This window comes from Ostrinia furnacalis, unplaced genomic scaffold, assembly GCF_004193835.3.
Source record: "Ostrinia furnacalis isolate ACB-3 unplaced genomic scaffold, ASM419383v2 OfSCF0753, whole genome shotgun sequence".
Lineage (NCBI taxonomy): Eukaryota > Metazoa > Arthropoda > Insecta > Lepidoptera > Crambidae > Ostrinia > Ostrinia furnacalis.
Genome location: NW_021130992.1, coordinates 214,937 through 236,652, shown reverse-complemented (window position 1 = coordinate 236,652; position 21,716 = coordinate 214,937). Strand labels below are relative to the sequence as shown.

Below are 21,716 nucleotides of genomic sequence, written 5' to 3'. Positions count from 1 at the left end.
TGCACGTCTGCGAGCAGACTAAACACATTATCCTATTTAATATTGTCACCCTGTATTACTGTGTTTTTGGCAAATAAACGTTTTGAATTTGAATTTTGAATTGAACCCATATTCTTCACGTCATAAAGGCGAGTGCGTGTGTGGCGCGGGCTACCAGGGCGCGCGCTGCGAGCGGCGCTGCCCGGCCGGCTTCTTCGGCCAGGGCTGTCTCCACGCCTGCAACTGTTCCTCAAACTCCAAGGGCTGCGACCACGTCACAGGACAATGTATATGCGAGGCTAGCTGGGGAGGTGTGTGTGAGTTTTATCACTCTAAACGCTGTTTAAGAAACAGAAAATATGTGAATTTTTATTATTATCATTCGATTATTAATCGCCCACAAGTACCGTATAATTTGGTTTTAAATGGTTTTCTAATTTCCTTGATTAAGATAAGATAGTAAAAGGCAATTTATTTAATATTCCTCAAGCTGTTTAACCAAAATATTTATGAATTGCTAGTCGACGGTGTCGTACGCGTCTAGCGTACGCGTATTTGTGCGCTTGGTGTACTTACGCGTATTTGTGCGCTTTGTGTACGCCTGTTTGCTACTTACATACAAAACAATGTGACTGCCGACGGAGTGGCAGCGTTGCGTACGCGATATTATAATATGCCAGCGTACAAGTACGCGTACACGTCTACCCTACGCTGCCGTTGACAGTGACGCTTAATGTTTCAATTTCTCAAAAATAGTTGCTGTTGTTGAATACAATTAACCATCCTTTCTTGGTCTAGGTCTGCCTAGGAAACTTGGTACGTATTCAAAAGTACTGTAGCACTGTATTAAGTTGTGTTGTGTTTTAATAACAGATGTATTGGGAAACCTCGTATTGTTCGACACTGTGTGTGGCGTCTCTAATACAGCGGCTATTTATCCAAACCACGATGGAAAAGGAAGCACCACTAATCATTCTACTGGTAGAAGAGAAAGTAATATTATGTCTTTACGGAACCCTAAAAATAAAATCTCAGAAGAAACTACAACTAGTACTATATCTGAATGGAAAAATGACACCACAAATCATGTGTTAATAAATCAGTGTATTTCTTGGACACAAAATATTGAACGTTCCGATTCAGACGCAATGTTGTTTAAGGCAATTGAAAGTTTTGAAAAAGTTAACAGATTCAAAACAAGAGCTATTGTCGCTGCCGTAGACTCTTCAGCCGGAACCAGTTCTATTTGGGAAGTGTCTCTTGAGAATGGTAGAGTTTATGTGAATAACTTATTTGTGGGTGTAGTGTAAAGTTAAATTTCCCAATAAAAATACTATATTATTTCACTGAGTTAGTTCATTAAATCTTCTTGTAGTTACTTGTTAACACCTAGTAGTATCCTTATTAGTTTTAATATTTCTTAGATCAAAATTATCTATATTTCATTGCAAGTGAATTTTCAATGACAGTTTTAATAAAACTTAATAAAGTACTATAAAATTCCTGTTGACTTTATTAGGAATGCATAGTATTGGTTCTTGTACGAACCGTATTATAGAAATAGGCATAGGGAGATCAGGCGTTTATAGCAAAATGTCTGACTGACTATAATGATCCTATTTGTGTTGCAAACATAAGCTTATTTTGTTTTCCATTCAAAGTATATCATTTAATGTAGATTAGATATACTTAGATTATTAAACTAGATCTTTGATGATAATAACTAATGTTTGACATTTACAAATCGGTCAATTTTCTGAGCCGAAATAATAACCTACTTACCTATATTTTTTGCTAATCTCGAAATAATAATTCGTGTCGTGGAGACACGCTAATTGAAACAAGATAAATGTTTATTTGACACAAGACCCGTTTATTAATTTACTAGCTTTCCGCCCGCGGCTTCGCCCGCGTGGATTTTTGTCTGTCACAGAAAAACTTTATCGCGCGCGTCCCTGTTTCAAAAACCGGGATAAAAACTATCCTATGTTCTTTCCCGGGACTCAAACTATCTCTATGCCAAATTTCATCAAAATCGGTTGCGAGGTTTAAGCGGGAAAGCGTAACAGACAGACAGACAGACAGACAGAGTTACTTTCGCATTTATAATATTAGTTGGGAAGTTGGGATTCTTATATTTCTCAAATACATGATAAATAGTTTTGTTAAATGGCATGGAAGCTTATTTAAAGAGTAGGTTGAATCACCTTTCACCTAAAAACTAAATAATTCTAAAACTTAATACACTAACAATCACTTCTTTTTTATGTGTACCTATTTAGAATGGGGTATCTGATTTTATTGTAGGCGTAAGGTGCGAGACCCAATGTCCTGAAGGGTACTACGGCGAGCAGTGTTCCGAGCGGTGCCAGTGCTTGAACAACTCGTCGTGTGACTCGGTCGGGCAATGCATGTGCGCCGCCGGCTGGACTGGAAGCAACTGCAGCCAGCCCTGCCCTCCTGGTACTTACGGCGCGGGATGCTCACAGCGCTGCCCTAATAACTACCTCGGTAAGTGTCGGCCGTTGTAAGTGTTTTATACCCGTTTTTAAGTGACCCCTATGAAAACAGAATTCATGTTATGTGTTACCATAAGGGGTCACTTAAAAATTAGGGATTAATTCTGCCGCACAATTTATAAACGCAGTAAGTACCACTTACTGCATTTATGATTGTTTTGAATATTCTGAATCCTGACATCGCGATCTATAAGAATCAAAGACCCGTTTTTTTCTATCTATCTTAGAACGGAAGATACATGTTATCATAAACGCAGTAAAGAGCAGATTGTAGGTTTCTTCACATACTATGTTAGCAGTAAGAGCACATAATAACTTAATATTACGTGAATACTCGCGCTTACTTAATTTGCTACACAGTAATAGTGCAGTATGTGCCTATTACATCATTCTTATTATGTTTCTACAATTGTTAAGTTCACCTTGCACATAGTATATGTGCAGTAATTCCACTTAAACACACACTGATATTATGTTTCCATAGGAAAAACAGATGACTTGTACTTAATATTAATGCAGTAATTACAATTATACTGCGTACATACTAAGGATTGTCAGAGTGCTGCCTAGGTGTTAACATGACTAGGTGGACCGATGATCTGGTGAAGGTCGCGTCAGGTGCCTGTATGCGAGCGGCACAGGACCGGTCTTTGTGGAAATCCTTGGGGGAGACCGTTGTCCAGCAGTGGACGTCTTTCGGCTGAAACGAACGACCGAGTCTTTATTTTATTAGATTGGTATATTTAAGATCTAAAAGTGGGTGCCATATCTTAATTTTTGATTGAATAACAAGCGATCTCAGCAATTATTTTGTAATACTTGTTTCATTTACCCCTTGGTCATTTGGGAAAGTTCAACATGAAAGCGTTATTGGCTTATGATAAGCGCAGTATAATTGTATTATTACTGCGCATTTAAAGTTTTGATAAATTATTTTGATTCACACTCCCACTCATAAATGCAGTAAGTTGTAAAGATACGGCGCATATATTACGTTGTAAGAACTAAAATTTAAATCAATCATTTAACACATGTACCGTAAGTAACGAAAACTACTGATAAACGCAGTAAGGAACAATCATACTGCATTCATGGGTAGTAAGTATCGAACGAAAACTTAGTTAATCCATAACATAAACAGTTTTTTAATAATTTTAAATACAAAATATTAATTAAAATACAAAAACCTCATATCAAAATAAACTTTGAGTTTAGCTCTATAAGCCCATATAATTTTTTTTTACAAATATTTGCGTAACTAATTGTAGACACCCCAAAATAAAATTTCAACTTTGATCGCGTTTTTCTCGAAACTGTTCACGTGTTACTTACTGCGTTTATAAATTGTGCGGCAGAATTGTTAAAACGGGCTATACTTCCCGAAACGGAAGAGATTAAGCTTTGATATACTGTGTGTGTATAAGTAGGGAAACATTAAAACACGAGCCACTAAAAGTTTTTCTTTAACGATCAATAAATCATTATGACATTTTAACGCAAATACATAATATAATTATGAGTATTACAAAATTATTTTATTATTAAAATTATAAATATTCCATGCTTTATGTGGTCACGCAATCTTCATTGTGGTGCGAAGTTGGATTTACCAATGCGTTCACGAAATTAATTATAATATTCGATCACACTAAAGTCTCGCATTGTCCTATCAGTATAGAACAAACACATACTGTCAAAACCACAGATAAAATAATGCTATTTCTATTGCAGCACATTGCCATTGCAGTAATGCTCGAATTAAACAATGCGATAAATGTTCTTATTTGTTTCCGTTCAAAGTGCGTAAGTGATATAAGTTTGAGCAAACATGCTTATCGCCGCAACAATGGCTAGCTGTTGTGTCAACTCCTTTTGAGGTTTATGAAACAAAGCAATACTGTTACCGTATTTCTTTCAACTACAGGTAACACAACTTGCGATCCCGTGACAGGCTTCTACACGTGTCCAAGTGGTTACACGGGGGTCACTTGTGAGTACCCGTGTCCACTCGGAACGTACGGAGTCAACTGCGAAGGAAAATGCAACTGCAAGAACGGCGCTGATTGTCATCATGTTACTGGTCAGTAATCTCTTTATTGGTTTTTTGATTCGTAATTAATTAACATCTACCTACAAACAAGATATACACAGATAAATTGGCGCTATTACATGCACTGTCAAGTTCAGTTCAACAAAGAGCTTTGCGCTCGAGTTGTTTATACCATAATCGCACTTTTTTAGGCGAATACGTACTCACACCGAAAAGCACTAATTTTATTGTCAGTACGACTACGCAACATGGTTGCTGTATACAATTTTTAATAGCTTCAATTCTCATTACGCGACCTATGCGATGGAGCGCGGTGCAGAGTGATAATCGAGATAGTAGAAGTAGTGAGAGTAGAAGCAGGATTTTTGTAATGCAATTGTTTTCAATGCAGGGGTGTGCCAATGCCTACCGGGCTGGGTCTTGATGTGCTGTCGTCTGTACAAACAGGGTTATTCTAATGCCAATATTTGTAGGGCTGTGCCAATGCCTGCCGGGCTGGATCTTGATGTGCTGTCGTCTGTACAAACAGGGTTATTCTAATGCCAATATTTATAGGGCTGTGCTAATGCCTGCCGGGCTGATTCCAGTGTTGATGTGATGTCGTTTGTACAAGTGAGAACATTGCAATGGGCATTGCAAAGCCGTTACGACAGGGTGGCATTGTTCAGTTTACTTTTTATTTCCTTGTAATATTTATGTGCTATTTCTGACTTTTTTTCCGTATACCTTCTTTGCCATTAACTAAGTGATGTTTTTTCTGTCTTACTTTCTATAGTCTGCTGGACGCTGAGCACGTAGAATTTTGTCCATTGACCCCAAGCTACCCATCCTTATCGCTCGCGCGTAATTATATTCCTGTCGCGACTGTGCGACGGGCGCCCGCAGTGAGTGTGCGAGCGCAACAGCAAGTGAGAGGCGTAAGTATAGTGAGAGGCCACGTTTCCGAGCCATAAGTTATCACTGGTAACACACATTGGTTATACAGCGTGCTATGGAGAGGGCTATGCTTGGTGTTTCTTTGCGAGATCGAATCAGAAATGAGGAGATCCGTAAACGAACCAAAGTCGCTGACATAGCCCGACGTATTAGCAAGCTGAAGTGGCAATGGGCAGGGCACATAGTACGCAGAACTGACGGCCGATGGGTCAGAAAGGTTCTGGAATGGAGGCCGCATACCGCAAAACGCAGCGTGGGACGTCCACCTACAAGGTGGACCGACGACATCGTAAAGGTAGCAGGGAAGCGCTGGACGCAGGCCGCTACCAATCGATCAACATGGAAAGCATTGGGGGAGGCCTATGTTCAGCAGTGGACGTCCTGTGGCTGAAATGATGATGATGATGATGATAAGGATGGGTAGCTTGGGGTCAATGGACAAAATTCTACGTGCTCAGAGACGAGGCTTTAACAGGGTTATTGTAATCAATGTTTTTCTCGCAGGGGTGTGCCAATGCCTGCCGGGCTGGCGCGGGGCCCGCTGCGACGTGGGCTGCGGGCCGGGCTGGTGGGGCACGGGGTGCTCGCAGCCCTGCCGCTGCGCGCGCGGCGCCGCCTGCCGCGCCACCGACGGCAACTGCCGCTGCCCGCCCGGCTACACCGGCGATTACTGCACGCAGTGTGAGTACACAGCTTAATAACTTATCATCAGTGTGCCTACCATGAGTATACGTTAGGTGAGCTCGCTAGCGAATACGTCAAAAAATTCTATGAAGATTTTATTTCTTGAAAGTAGCCGCTAGGGGCGCTGCACAATATGTCATACATTTAAATGTCATTTTTTTACGCAGTCGCTAGCGAGCACACCTAACGTAAACTCATGGTAGGCACACAGGGGGCTTAGCGAGTCTACATCTAACGTTCTCGCTAGCGACTGCGTAAAATAATGACATTAGGGCTGAGTTCCCCAGTCGATGAAGCACCTGATGCCCTGAGTGCCCAAGCAACTGCACTCACGAGTGCTGCTGACAACGCCACTCTTGTGGCGGAGTTTTGGGCTGACACTGTAGGTTTGTTGTCGACACGAAAAGATGAAGGGCTGAGTTGACGCTGAATTTTTGACGTTTGTCAAAGTAAGATGGTGCAACCCGAAAACGGATACTTTTAAGAGCTAAAATCTTCCTAGATTTTGACGCACTCGCTAGCGACGACCGTTCAAGGCAAACTCGCACTAAGCACACAGGCCATAGTGTTTGTTGTAGGAGGATGACCCTCTCTAAATTTAACGAAGGCCAAAGGGAGGATTTGGCCAATGCTTCCCACGCTGGCCAAACAGGTTAACTGGCGCTTATTTTCAATTACAAATATCCGGATATTAACGCGCTAAATTCTGTGGTTCAGTAGACATCTGTCATTATTCAGTTATCAGCCTTGAGCCGCGGCCCATTGGCCACAAATCACCTACCTACTGCAATGAGGGCTATCGTTTTAGCGCTCACCAGTTAGCGCCACTGTAGAGTAAGGTCCTGTCACTTGCTAGTAGCGAAGACAGTGGCACCAACTGGTGAGCGCGAAAGTGGTAGGAGGACTATCGCATTTGCACTCATCAAGATGGCGCCACTGTAGAGTAAGGTCCTGCCAATCGCCAGGGGTGCCAACTGTTAAGTATAAAAACGATAGCCCTCATTCGATTCGGCCTGTATTTTATTTAAACCTAAGAATTCAGTTAACTAGATGCTTGGAACACCTCATGATACCTGATATCCGTTAACTTCTACCGCTGCTTTATGACTGATGCTTTAGTTCTTTATAATTTCCCCCAGTCTGCCCCGAGGGCTACTTCGGCGACCACTGCATGGAAGCGTGCAACTGCTCGGCGACGGGCAACTGGGTGTGCGACCCCGTCATCGGCTGCGCCTGCCACCGCCACTTCGTCGGCGACAACTGCGACGTGCACGCGAGTGAGCCAATGGTCATCGGCCGCGCTGAAGGTAACCACCGGCTCCTTATACTAAAAATATGTTTCAAGCCTGGTTTTTATGTACTGATCTTTTCGTTTCGTCTGCGGATACAGTCCTATCAACTTAAGCTGAGAATTGCATTTGTGTGAGTGATCGCCAAAAGTACCGTTAGTAAAACACATACAAATAAAATTAATGTTTTATTAAAAGGAAGTCTTTAAAACACTTGCTACCAATTGGGCCGTTGTAACGACACTTGACACATCCTTTTAAATAAATAAATAAATAAAAACAGGTCCTCGCTCAGCATATTTTATGCCAAGGCGCGAAGTACCTCGACGCTGATATTCTGCGAGCACCGTTTATAGAGAGGGCGTCCAGCCAGCCTTACAAAATACAACAAAAAGACAAACTTTATAAAATTACAAAATAAAAACAGACTAAAAACTTTTTGTTCACACCTTCAAAATACGTATTCAATTTGCATAAAATTTCTTTCACTTAGCTGCTTAATGGATTTCGTACAGGAAATTCACTTACAGTAGGAGCCATTTCACTAATATTTGGAACACAATTACATAAAATTACACGTATCTGCTACCAGTACCGGCGGTGAAGTGAAGTATGTGAGCGGCAAGGAAGCGGTGCGTTGCGGACGCGCCGCGCTTCAGGCCGCTTGCTATAAATAAACCGGTTTAAACCATGCGCGGGACGCGCGCCGCGCTTCAAGCCGATTGCCACTCTACACTATCGGTGTGCACTCACACAAATGCAATTCTCAGCTTAAGTTGAGAGGACTGTAGATTAATGTGTACCTATTTTTTTAACAGACATCAACAAAAGGAGGAGGTTCTCAATTGTAAAAGTACGTTTCTTGAGCTTGGCATTTGGCAGACTGGCACCGACTACGAGAAAATCAATCATAGTCATTAAGATTGTCTTAATTAAATAAAATAACGTAAATTATTTTTCTATTTTTAGAGACCTTTTTTGGAGTCTGTTTTATTTTTAATGTCGTTTTCTCTGTAGACGTGACATATTGTAAACTCTTTGTAAATAAAACGAATCAAGNATCTTAAGCCATAAAAATGACATTTATTTCTTTATTATTAATTAAGAAGTAATTTTGTTCTATTTTACAATCTCTTAATAATCATCTCGGACCTCATATTGGTACCAACCAAACTAATAAAGGTTTTTACTTTGCAAGTTTGTCAAAATGTGGATATTTTTTAATTAATTCGTTTTTTTAAGACAATTTGCTAAAAGAGGTTTAATTGCTTGTTAAATTATAGCTTACTCTTTACTTATAGGGGTCTCTTACCAAATGAATACTTATGTGCTCATAAATTAGTAGTTTTCTATAAATAAATTAACTAAATAGTATAACACTCACTATCGTGAGACTAACAAATAATACCGAAGCCTCACTATCGTGAGGGCATACTTTCAGGAAAACTGAAAATTCAAAAATTTTTAACGTATTTTTCTAATCTTATTTAAACTCTAAAATAACCCCTAAGTAAAGTTTTATTAAAATATTGACACTTTTTTATTCTCGTGTGTAAAGGGCTAGCACTCATATTACTGAATTTTAGCTAGGCACGTGGAAGTTATGCTGGAAAGGTTGTATTTCTCCAAAAAAACCAGCTCAAAATTATTCGTTTAATATCGAAATTCCTCCACCACATAGTATGTTTATTTTTACTTAACTTACCTTTCCATAAATTCTACAATCGGTTTAAACGGATAGGCGCAGGTTCTCATTTTCCTATCGTGGTTAAAATCCATTTTTTGTGGAAAATTAATCATCAATAATCCTTCAACAAAACATGTTTTATTATCTGTTGTCATGACAACAGCTGCGTCAAAGTCGCAATGACAAGAAATAAACAATACAAATTTAAAATCATTATGTTAATTCAGCTTTAAGCACTGTTCTAGGACACTTAAATTTTGCAGTGTTATTTTTGACATTTTTGTTATTTCCTACTCTATCTTTTCTATATAGTTAGAAAGGAGCGGCATTCGTTCTTTCATTCATCCATTCATAGAGTGTGAAGTTGGATACGTTAACATGCTCACCAACATGACATCAAAAAACCATCGAATTATCGCTAGCGAGTAAAGTATACGGTAATTGAACTCATGGTATGATTTTAATGCAAACTTCATCGATCCACGTTTAAACTCTATCGACTGTAGTATACGAATACAAGTTTTCGATGGCAACTCATGGTAGAGGCACTGTTCGAAAATACGCATTGTTTTCGATGGTGCTATTTTCTTAGAACAGTGGGTTTGCTTATTCTATGTCTTTACTATAAGATCGGTTAATCTATTTTTCCTGCATTTCCAACTGATATCGGTGTCGGACTACCGTTTCGTGAATTCCTGTGGTGCCTCTTATAGCTTAGTTAGAGAAGAGGTAATATTAGAACTTTGTGCTATACTTGTGCATCTATGTAGGCTGGGGTGCACTATCTTAGTCTAATTTTAACAAACGTAAAAAATTTGTTAATCAAAAACACAGGTTATCGTTAAAGTTAGGTGGTGCAACTCAGCTGTAGTATTGTCACTACTGAGGCTGAGTTGCACCACTTAACTTTGACCGTAACTATATTGATAACCGATGTTTTTGTATTAAATTTGACAGATTTTTGACGTTTAGTAAAGTTAAAATAAGATGGTGCAACTCAGACTTAGGCTGGGTTGCACCATATTACTTTAACTTTGACAAACGTCAGAAATCTGTCAAACTCCATACAAAAAACGCCTTTTATCGTTATAGTTACGGTCAAAGTTAGGTGGTGCAACTCAGCCTTAGATACTAACGCCCGTATTCACAAACAATGCTTGCTTAAGTTAAGCTGCAAATCGAACGCACAGCGTTGAATAGAGCTCTGTGATTGGTTCGTGTGTCACCCTGTGCGTCCACGCGCACTGTGAGACCTCATAGTAATGTTTGTGAATTAAAAAAAAAACTCATTTATTTCTGTAAATAGGCTTAAAAAAAGCACTTTTACACGTCCCAGTATTAACCCTACCACTGCTTCAGGACAATAAATGGGCCAGTGCTGAGAAGAAGCAGAGCAAGAAACNACTTTAACTTTGACAAACGTCAGAAATCTGTCAAACTCCATACAAAAAACGCCTTTTATCGTTATAGTTACGGTCAAAGTTAGGTGGTGCAACTCAGCCTTAGATACTAACGCCCGTATTCACAAACAATGCTTGCTTAAGTTAAGCTGCAAATCGAACGCACAGCGTTGAATAGAGCTCTGTGATTGGTTCGTGTGTCACCCTGTGCGTCCACGCGCACTGTGAGACCTCATAGTAATGTTTGTGAATTAAAAAAAAAACTCATTTATTTCTGTAAATAGGCTTAAAAAAAGCACTTTTACACGTCCCAGTATTAACCCTACCACTGCTTCAGGACAATAAATGGGCCAGTGCTGAGAAGAAGCAGCGCAAGAAACTCAGTCACTATTGTCAGCCTCTTTTTCAAAGGTTTACATGCTTTAAAATGTACAAAGTTATAAATATTTATGCGAGCTAGGCAGTAACGTATCCCAAACATTTTTATCTTTTAAATAATCATCGACTTTATAGTAGCCCTTTTTCATTAAGGTACTTTTAATACGGGCGTAAGTACTGAGACTAAGGCCCGGTTTTTTGATTCGTAGTTAAATTAACCAATAGTCAAATTTGACAGATGTCAAATGACAAGTGGTTAAATATCAGAAAAAAATGTTTTTCGAACAATGGTTAGCTTGACTTTTAGTACATTTTTAAACTAATTGTTTACATTTTGTTAATATTTAACCATTAGTAGCAAAATTTAACAATTAGTTATTTTAACTATGAATCAAAAAACTGGGCCTAAGTATCGGTTGTTGGCAGCAGGCTCGTCGAGCGGGCTGACGGTGGCGATGGTGGTGCTGTCGCTTCTGTGCTGCTGCTGCGCCGTGCTGGTGCTGCTGTACTACCGCAAGCGCGTGCGCCACCTCAAGCGGGAGATCGCGCACGTGCACTACACCGCCTCGCCGCACTCGCAGCCAGGTACAGCCCGCGATATGAAATGAAATTTTAATGGTTTATACAGTACCTCTAGTAGGAAAAACTTTCGAGTTCGTTTCGTTGCGTATTCAAAGTGTCATCGAAAAATTTTGTATGAAAAATTAAACAGCGCCCCCTAGGGCGGCTATAATATAGGGGGCGCTGTTTAATTTTTCATACAAAATTTTTCGATGACACTTTGAATACGCAACGAAACGAACTCGAAAGTTTTTCCTACTAGAGGTACTGTATACAGAGTGTTAGGTAAATGGGTATATGAGCCGACACTCGCGCCCATGTTAACATGGGCATGTAAATGGTATGGTGAAGTCAGAAAGGACAATGACCAAAAGTGGTCCAAATGTCCACCACTAATGAGACCTACACTGGCTTATAGTCCATTAAATAGAGATTAACTTTCAGTACGTGACGAAAAAAATAAATAAGCTGTCAGTAAAAAGTTATGACCGTTTAAAAATTGTAGTAGTTTACGCGCTAATCTCAAGAACTACTGGTCCGATTTGAAAAAATCTTTTTGTTATGGATAGCCCATTTATCAAGGATGATTTTAGGATAAATAACATCATCCTACAGCCAATAGGGGCGGAGCAGTAAAGACAAATGTTGTAAAAATGGTAAATATTATTCAAACTATTTTCACGCGTACAAAGTTGTAGGCACATATTATTATTTAATCAAATTCATCTATAACCCAGCGCCACATGCGACATGACATAACATGCGTAGATAAGTCCAAAATGTGCAATGGATAGAATGATATTAAGAACATTTTTCGGACGAAAAGGTAAAAAACAGACTTTTCATTCAGTCATAACTTTTTACTGACAGCATAAAATATTTTCGATTGCAGTTTGGTTATAATGAATCAGTATTTAGTAGACTATTTTACTACATAGGTCTCGTTAGTGGTGGACATTTGGACCACACTCCATACTTTTTTGGTCATTGTCCTTTGATATCATCATTTTAATTTTTTTAATTTTCATACAAAATAAATTTTATGAAATCCGATTTGTATGAAAATAAAAAAAATTAAAATGAAGATATTTTTCTGACTTCACCATACCATTTATATGACCATGTTAACATGAGCTAGTGTTGGCTCATATACCCATTTACCTAACACCCTGTATAGACCCTTTCTAGGGCACATATACAAGTCCCAAATATAGCTTGCCCTACCACCACTTCGACAACAATGGACTGGTGCTGAGAAGAATTGGCGGAAGAAACTCAGTCACCTTCGTCAGCCTCTTTTTCAATTCTGATATGTGTATACAGTATGGACTAATGAGATATTGTTTTATTAGGTTTAGCGCTTAACTCAGTCAGTGCCTGAGGTATGGGAGCGGCACGGGATGGCGTTTTTGAGACGTCAAACGTCAGTGAGACTTCAGATTTGTATGCTCTGTCACGTCATAATATGTCAATGTCACCCCTCCCGTGCCGCTCCCATACTTGGCACTGGCTGAGTAAGAGCTAGAACTAATCCATGATTTGCGACATAGACTAACGAGTTATATTAGTCCATGGTATGCAGTCACCAGACGCCGGATATCTTTAATCCACAATCATCAGTCATCACTCGACCCCTGATAAAACAAACAATGCCCCAGAATGCCGAAGAGTACCAAGTCTCACTTTTTTTTCATCGAGTCATGTTTAGGTCGTCCCTCGGTCCATCGAAATTTAAGTTAGATTTCCTATTCAGTTCTATCTTCCTTGAAATTGTTACAACAACATTACTTCCATGAGTAGCTAAAAATGCCATGTAACTTCGTATATCTTTATCCGAAATATCATATGCATAAGGACACACAACGTTGTTAGCACAACGAGCGATACTTGTCTTTGATAATTATCTCAATTGAGCACACTTTCTCACGCATACAAAAGCAAGCCACAAATATTCCGTCACTAACTCCTATCCTCACTATCATCATTAACATTACAGAACAACAACACTTCGACAACCCAGTTTATTCGTTCCAAGGGTCGACGCGCGGCGACGACTCGACCACACTGCTCAACAACGCCAACCAAATACTGAACAACTTGGGCGGCAAACTGAACAACACTACGATGGAGAAACTGCGAATGCGTGCCAGCGGTTCTACTGACAGTAAGATCACATTGTATTTTACCTGTATGTTTCAAACTAAGCAAAAGCACAAAATACATTAGCTAACTGTACTAAAAAGCATAGAAATTATCACGAGAACATTCTAGTCATTGAGTACTTTTTTAGTATTGGCCCAGACATTGTCTAGTTGTTACATACTTCGCGATATTCACTTAAGTGTAGACATATGTGAGTCGTACACACTTTTGATTAACATAGTATTATTATTAAACACATTAGATTGTAATAACTACAAAAATGAAATCCCTATCACAATTATTTTCACTAGCATCGTCGAGCACCTACGATCCGCTGTCATCCCTGAAGAACAAGGACGCGGATGCGAACAATCCTAACCTATACCACTTTATTGACGATGACAATAAGTTGGATCACGTCTACGACGAGATAAAGCACAAGGAGGGCTACGGTAAGTTGTTTTAATTATCGTTATACGAATTGTATTAACTTTATCTTATTGAAAGAAGAAAAAAAGAAGAAATTTTTATATCGACAAGCGAAATGGAGATTCTATTAATTTAATTTTGCTTATCTATTCTATACTAATATTATAATTGCGAAAGTAACTCTGCCTGTCTGTCTTGCTTTCACGCCTAAACCACTCAACCGATTTTGATGAAATTTGGCATAGAGATAGCTTGAGTCCCGGGAAAGGACATAGGATAGTTTTTATTTATTTAATTTATCTATTTAAAACTTATATGCACATAGAACGGTGTACATAGTCTTTATCCCGGTTTTTGAAACAGCGTCGCGCGCGATAACGTTTTTCTTTAACAAACAAAATTCCACGCGAGCGAAGCCGCGGGCGGAAAGCTAGTTTTTCAATATCGTTGAATTGGGAGCGTTTCACCTTCATTCGATTTTTTTTGGTTGAGCTTACAGGTCTCTACTCGTATGTGGAACTTGATCATTGTCCTATTTATGTCGAGAAGTTATTCAACGCCAATTTTTATTTCAGAAATGGAATACGACCACCTAAACTACACGCCGCCGGTCAACAAGTGGAAGCAGCACTACCAGAGGATGGCCAACGGCTTCCCGGCCGCCGCCTCGCCCGCGGCCTCCCCGCCGCCGTCCATCCCGCCGCTGCCCAAACTTAACGTGGCGCCCGCGCCGCCCCCCCGCGGCCTCGACCGCCCCGCCTCCCCCCTCGAGGAAACACCACCCGTCCCCCCGACGAGGGACGAGGACACCCTCCCTCTCCCCCCCGCCCGGGAAGCCACCCCGCCGCGCGACGAGCCCCCGGCTTTACCTTGACGCCCGGGACTGTGATCCACTCTCGGAGGTTAGTGTCGAATGAGATACGATAGCATTAAAGTACCTTTATATTTTGTACCGCCCGTTGGTCGAAAGATATTTTTGTAGCGGCTCCTTTGAGCGTTTTTATGATGCGACCGGTGCGTCTCGTGAATTATTTCGGTGAATGATCTCTTCCCGCTTTTGTAATTATACTTTTAACGAGTAGTGCGATGCTTTAAATGAATTATATTCTGTATTATTTATTTATTGTGTTGATGTAGTTCGACGGTTACGAGTGACGATGCCATATTGTCGCGATTAGAGTTTATTTGGAATCGATAAAAATGTTAAATCTAAATAAGATTGTGTATTGGCCCGTTTCTGTTGAAATGTTGTATTACGTGTAAATGACGTACATATCGAATCGTAATATCGTAATTAGGTAGAAGTACATAATAAAAATATTATATTGATATTACCTACCTTATATTGATATTGATATTACCTTAAAAAAATGTTATTTTTCGCAATTTATTTGATATTAAAAATAAAGTTAATGTATACTATATCAATCATGTATATTCTGATATTTGTTATTTTGTTGTTGGAAATGAATTATGTTTAAAATGATCAAAACCATAAATTAACATCAAAATGATCAAGTAAATGATTGAAAGTATTCTAGTATTCCTATACGAGGCGATAGGTACATAGTGGATTTTAAAGGTAGATAAAAACGATTTACATGTATTTAAAAACGCAAAGTAAATTCCCTACAATTTTACTTTGTGAGGGATCAAGGTATCAAATGTTTTCGGTTTTTAATTAATAATAAAAATATGCATTTTGCTATAATATGTTTTGGAAAATACGTGTAATCTTAATCTAATTGAAACAACGTTACTTCAATTAATTTTTTTATTGTTATTATAAAGGTCTATCGACAGAAGTAAAGGACAGCAATCACATTCCACTGTTACCATATTCAATTATTTACACTTTATACAGTTTTTCAAATCTTATGATGTTGTTTTTAATCAAATTTATATTTTTATTATTTACACTTTAATCACGACACGTAATAGATAAGTTTATAGCAACTATATCATTTTAGAATTATTTAATGAACCTTTTACATTTTAGTTTGGTGTTAGGATTTAAAAAACTATATCTATTTAATACTTTAGAAAATGTATGTAAGATCGAAAGCAATTACCGATTGTGCTCAAAAAGTGCCAAATTATGAAAAGGGCGTAAATCCAACTATAAAATATTCTAAGCAGCATGGATGAACTTTAGAAATAGTAAAACACGAATCCTGCAAATAAAAATTTTAGACAACATCTTTATTTTTATATGCAGAGTGCAGAGGTAAGGCATATGTGTTCCAAGAATACAAAAAGTAAAAAAAATACGATTAGTAATGTGTGTCACAACAATAATTTTATAAAGCATTTTTTAAATGTGCATCACGTAGGGGTATTTCTTATTACTTATATGATAATGTAAATTAAAATGTGTTCAAGCGACAATACTGTATACTGTATTGCAAGCGTATGAATTATTGCATCAGTGTTGCTTGGAAACTAGAATTATTTCAGTTTCCGATGCTACTGGCTGATGTAAATTATTTAAACGATTACTTTGTTTTGATACGTATCTCATAAGTTGGTGTATATTTTACAAATGTTCGTGCATTTTATTTTGTATCGATATAAAATGTAACACTTGTAAGTAGGTACTTCCGGGTCAACTTGAGCTTGTAATATAGCATGGACTTTAAATTATTTTCGGTTTTTAAGAAGTATGGTAACTGGCATAGCGCCTAAAGCTGGATTTGTTTTTTGAGATCATAAATAAATGTGTATTGTAAATGTAGGTACAATAATGGTATCTTTATAACATTACATCTCACAAAGTACTGGCATTTGTTTACGGTCACGCATGCACGATAATGGTATGAAATATTACTTTACAGTTTACAAGCATAAAATGTAACAAACTAGTATTGTTTTTTAATAATGTTTGTAATGTAAATTTTTATTTACATTATTAAGTGAAAGTGCATGCAATGCTGTGTACTTAATTGGTATATTTTATGAATTCAATAATCTTAAAATTATGTAATGGCTTTGTGTTGAAAGGTACAACACAACACTAAATAAATATAATATTTGTGATCTTGACTTATAAATCTTAAGATGGACTGTGGAAAAAACTTTTTTAAATATGATATTAAAAATATTATTTACTATTAATTTTAAGAAATTAATTAAATCAATCTACCCTTTCATGATTTATAACTTTTACATTGTTTAAATTTAAATAGGAGTAATAAAACTTACGTGACGTCATGTATCCTAAGTGTAAGTTTAATGTGCCATTGTGCCTAAATATTACTATTCCACTTAAATTGTGATTCTAAGTAAATTGAAATACAGGTACACAAACTTACACTTATACTGCTTAAACAAGAAAATAGGTTTTCTTACAACTTCATGTACAATATAGTCAATATCTATTCATCAACCAATTATGCAATATTATAGATCTGAGTTTGAGGTATTAAATTTTTGTTAAATACATTTTTTCTGTAATTAACAAACATTCAAGAACACTTTAAATAAGTAAATGAACCTACTTTGCTGCACTAAACGTAAAGTTTGTGATATAATAATAAGTGAATAAATGAGCTCATTAACATAAATACTTTGTTTTATTTGTGACGTTTGTTTATTCTATTTTCTGACGTTTTAAATTAAATATTTACCGTTACCTATTAGCGTCCGTAGTAGTACCTACATTCATTGTTGCAAGAATGTTCCATAGTAACCATGCTTATTTTTACGATATTTCTTATAATTTGCTTTATGGAAGCAGTCTAACGTAGTAAGACGCTAAATATTTGCCCAAGTGTTTCGATTCCATCGTATCGCGTGTCGTACTCACCATAAACAAACAGAAATAAGTTCCTAGAATATATTAAAGAGTTGTAATAAGCTACGTTCATAAGTCTGGCTTACACTTGCAAGAATACATGTTGGAACTATTAAATCATTTATGTTTGCCATGAAGTGGAAGGTGATTTTCTTCTGTGTATTATTTACGCAGGTATGCAAGTCAACATGTTTTTGGACCTACTTTATGTGATTTAATATGCATTTGTGAATTATCGACGAAATGACCTTTATGTTAACTATACTTTTGTTTCCAGACATCTGCGTCATTTTTTGATGAATTTCGAGGAGTTATGTCTTCAGTAGAAAGCAGCTTCGGGAAACTCCTAAACGACGTGGTTGTGGACGTTCGGGAAACTATCGGATGCACAATTCTAGCAGTGAAACAAGTGTTAGCCTTGGGTGGAATTTTTCATGAGTCATCAGATTATGATACAAGATGTAGAGGATTTAATAATAAAGAAACATCAACCTATGTAGAAGCCAAAAAGGAAGACACAATTATTTCATCTTACGTATCTAAAACTGATTCAAATGAAAAATCTTTGTCGGAACGAGTATCAAAAGAAATTGACGAATCTGTCAGTAACGTACATAATAAAATGTTGGATCTTATTGATAAAAATGATGCTCATAAAAACATACTTAAAGCTAAAGCCAATATTGTCCACGAAAGTGATAGACTCCCTGAAATAACAGCTTTGCTCCGTCGCGAACTAAGCACCATATCCGAAGAAGTTAAAAGGGAACTAAGAAAAGTAGAATCGAATCCTAACCCTACAGTAGACGGCATTTGGGGCGACATTAGAGTACTTCATGAATTTGAATTAAATCACAAAAATACTCCTCAAGCCACGGAAATACATCACATCTTAAACGAGATATTAAGTGTTTTGCGTGGAGACGAAATGTCAACACCAAATACAGTAACCCCTGCCGATAAAGAATCAGATGATGCATTTGCAGAAATCGAGAGCCAGTTTGAAAAAATGGAAGAAAAAGAAGAAAAACCAATACAACTTGAAAAGGCTGAAGTTAAAAAAGATAATAGCGATATCATAAAAAATTCCAAGGATTTTCCTTTAACGTTTAAAGGTGTTGCAAAAAAAATTATGGATGAAACTAGCAAGACGTTCAGATTTGCCGATGGATCTTCACAACAATATGAGGTGGTTGTTACGACAACTACAGTAAAACCCAGTAGTACGGAGAAGAATGTGGAATATCCTGAAGAATTACCAGATTACCATCAGTTTTTTCAATTGGCGCCCAAGGACAGTGCTGCTCACAAAGAAGCTGTCCAAGAGGCCACTTCATTAATAGAAAAAAGCAAACAAAACGATGCCATTATGAAAGACTATTTCAAAAAGGTAGACAATGTCGGGACTAGTGTCTTCGATGACCCTGACTTATTTGGATTTGCATAAAATAAATCGTTTTCTGTAGGTTGAGTAGGTTATATGTTATAAATATAATATAACTTTTTAGACTTATTTTTCGTAAGTCGTAATTTATTTTTAGAATTATGTGACAATATGCCTAGAAAACCATGACAATTAGTAATTAGATGATAGTATTAAATAAACAACACCATTATTGACTGTTTTTTATTATAAAAATAATTGCCACCAACAAATACTAAGTTAGGTATTGGTCGATCGTCCATGAACCAGAAAACATGGAAAATGAAACAACCTTTCTATGTATAACGGTTTTATTAACAATATAAATAGGTAATTACAAACTTATTTCTCTACAATTGAGCTGCGCTACTCTACCGCGAGCAGTCCAATGTGCTCAGTACTTATTTACTAGAATAATTTATTCATTCACATTAAGGGTTTTACTATGCACCAATACGTTCCCTAGGTATGCTTGTATTCGAGTGACTCTTCGATATATTTATCATCTTTTATTTGTTGTGACATGAAAAGCCTTTACGTTAACTGTTTATATACGTTATTTATTTTTGTACAAATATATTTAAAAGTGTTTTGTTAATCTTCTTTCATTTTATATTAAATACATTCTCTTCATTTTCAATTCCTGTCTGTAGTTTGACACAGATTTTCCGTGCCCATGGAAAATATATTTACATAAACAATATATTTATATATTCAACATTGTTGAAATCCATAACCGAACGTATGGATATATTTATTTTCAAGAAAGGAAATTGTATTTACACAAGTTAAAATGATCATAACAACATAATCAGATTTATATACTAGATTGGTGATCCAGTAGCGAAATAGATACCCATTCATAAAATTGAGCAATCATCACTTAAAGTAAATCGTTATGTTGTACTTATTATCATAAGGATAATTTTACATTGGTTTCTTTGTAAATGTGCAGTAGATATTTTATATTATAAATACATTGTTAACTTAATTTTCCGAAGCCAACAATTCTTTCAAAACTGCTTTGTAAATTCCATAAATGTCGGCGTTACGTTGGTTTCGATTCCTCTATGTTTCCTTATAAATAATAAAATCGATATAACTTTATTTTAGTGTAGTACATGTTCTATTCTACGACAAACATAACTAAGTAAGAATTGCTTAGAAGAGTCGAGGGATTTCACCTAAATGATATTACAACGACAAAGTTCTTCAAAATAGGTGGGATCTTACAGCTAGAGTCTATTCTTAAAAATACTTCTGATTTCGATGCCTACTTAAGCGCTATAAAACAAAACAATACGCATCCTTATTAGATTAAGCGAGGTGCACATAGGAGATTACGTATATTGTATGATGGAGCTTAAGTAAAGATCTATGTTTACTACGTCTATTAGCTAGATTGTTGTTGAACACAGACAATATTCATTTGGTGGTGTTTCGTTCATTCTCTTAAATCTAGAACATCTAGATAACGTATATTAATCTTATTTAATCTATAAATAATGAGATCTCGTTTAAACTATTTAAATTAAAATAATTTTGGTCAACTTTTACAATTCAGAATTAAAAGATAGGTTTTCAATTATTGGAAACAAAATTTTCACCAAAAATAACGTAAGATGAAAATCATGTCGATTGCTATGATTTATTGTCACAATTAGATGTTGAAATGTCGTTAGGAACGTTACAGGAAATTTGGGAATAAGAATGGGAATGTTTGTGAAACTTGTTTAGCATGATATTAAGACTAACATTTGGTGCAAGAGACAAGAAGAGATATGAGAAATAGTTCTTAATCTTAGATTAGAGTAAGTATAATTAATATAGTACGTGTCGTGGAATAGAACACGTGCCGGGCGGGACGGGTGTGCGTTGGGTCATATGACATGCGACGGTCACCTTAATTTTTTCTGACTACATAATACATGAACATCATTATAAAATACATATTTTGATATCCTCAGAATTAATAAATAGCTTCTATATCTATTAACAATTCAAATATATTTCTATTAAAATATCAGCAAACTTAAAAATGCATTTTATGTTTCACTTTACAATTCAATGTTACATCAAATAATCAGTTATATCTGCAGGTAACCGTTGCAATTGCTGTAATACCATTATGAGTAGGTATGTAGTTGCCTCGAGGATGTGCCGAGTGTGATCTCTGGCTTAACCGCAGGAGTGCCGCACGCTTCCGACGCAGGAAATTAATTCATGCATTTACGAGTATGTCGACTCGGTATCGAGATATCGCCGGTAAATGTATTTCAAGGAGCCGTATTCCGTGTTGATACACGAAAGGCATTCCTCCGTGTTTCCATGAGCGCAAAGCATTTTGGGAAGTGAATTCCTGACGTTATTGGCATTAGCGCTGTTAAATTAACTGTTCATCATATTTTTATTTATTTATGTAATTGACAATGTTTTTTTTTATTTC

At 37.0% G+C, this 21,716-nt stretch overlaps 2 protein-coding genes across 4 annotated transcripts in view; both read left to right on the top strand.

The window, feature by feature from the left end:
* Positions 1-15,391, top strand: part of drpr (multiple EGF like domains draper) — a 33,242-nt gene extending 17,851 nt beyond the window's left edge. For 2 of the 3 annotated variants that reach the window (XM_028300549.1, XM_028300548.1), the window contains 9 exons: positions 129-290; positions 2,287-2,490; positions 4,423-4,578; positions 5,989-6,165; positions 7,308-7,475; positions 11,349-11,507; positions 13,480-13,647; positions 13,937-14,077; positions 14,630-15,391. In XM_028300549.1, coding sequence (XP_028156350.1) covers positions 129-290; positions 2,287-2,490; positions 4,423-4,578; positions 5,989-6,165; positions 7,308-7,475; positions 11,349-11,507; positions 13,480-13,647; positions 13,937-14,077; positions 14,630-14,928 — 1,634 coding nt within the window. In that variant the 3' untranslated portion in view covers positions 14,929-15,391. The remainder of the gene's footprint in view (positions 1-128; positions 291-2,286; positions 2,491-4,422; positions 4,579-5,988; positions 6,166-7,307; positions 7,476-11,348; positions 11,508-13,479; positions 13,648-13,936; positions 14,078-14,629) is intronic. The other variant, XM_028300550.1, reaches the window with a different exon arrangement.
* A 2,306-nt stretch (positions 15,392-17,697) lies between these two features.
* On the top strand, positions 17,698-20,624 carry LOC114349951 (uncharacterized). Its single transcript, XM_028300551.1, has 2 exons — positions 17,698-18,021; positions 18,125-20,624. Exons 1-2 carry the CDS (start codon positions 17,971-17,973, stop codon positions 19,292-19,294), a joined length of 1,221 nt encoding a protein of 406 aa, XP_028156352.1. The 5' UTR covers positions 17,698-17,970; the 3' UTR covers positions 19,295-20,624.
* Positions 20,625-21,716: the final 1,092 nt, after the last annotated feature.

Excerpts from the sequence above, each read along its gene's own strand:
- LOC114349951 (XM_028300551.1), top strand. The coding sequence starts at position 17,971 with ATGTTTGCCATGAAGTGGAAGGTGATTTTCTTCTGTGTATTATTTACG. Across the intron at positions 18,022-18,124 it reads TCTGTGTATTATTTACGCAG|ACATCTGCGTCATTTTTTGA; the intron begins GTATGCAAGTCA and ends TTTTGTTTCCAG.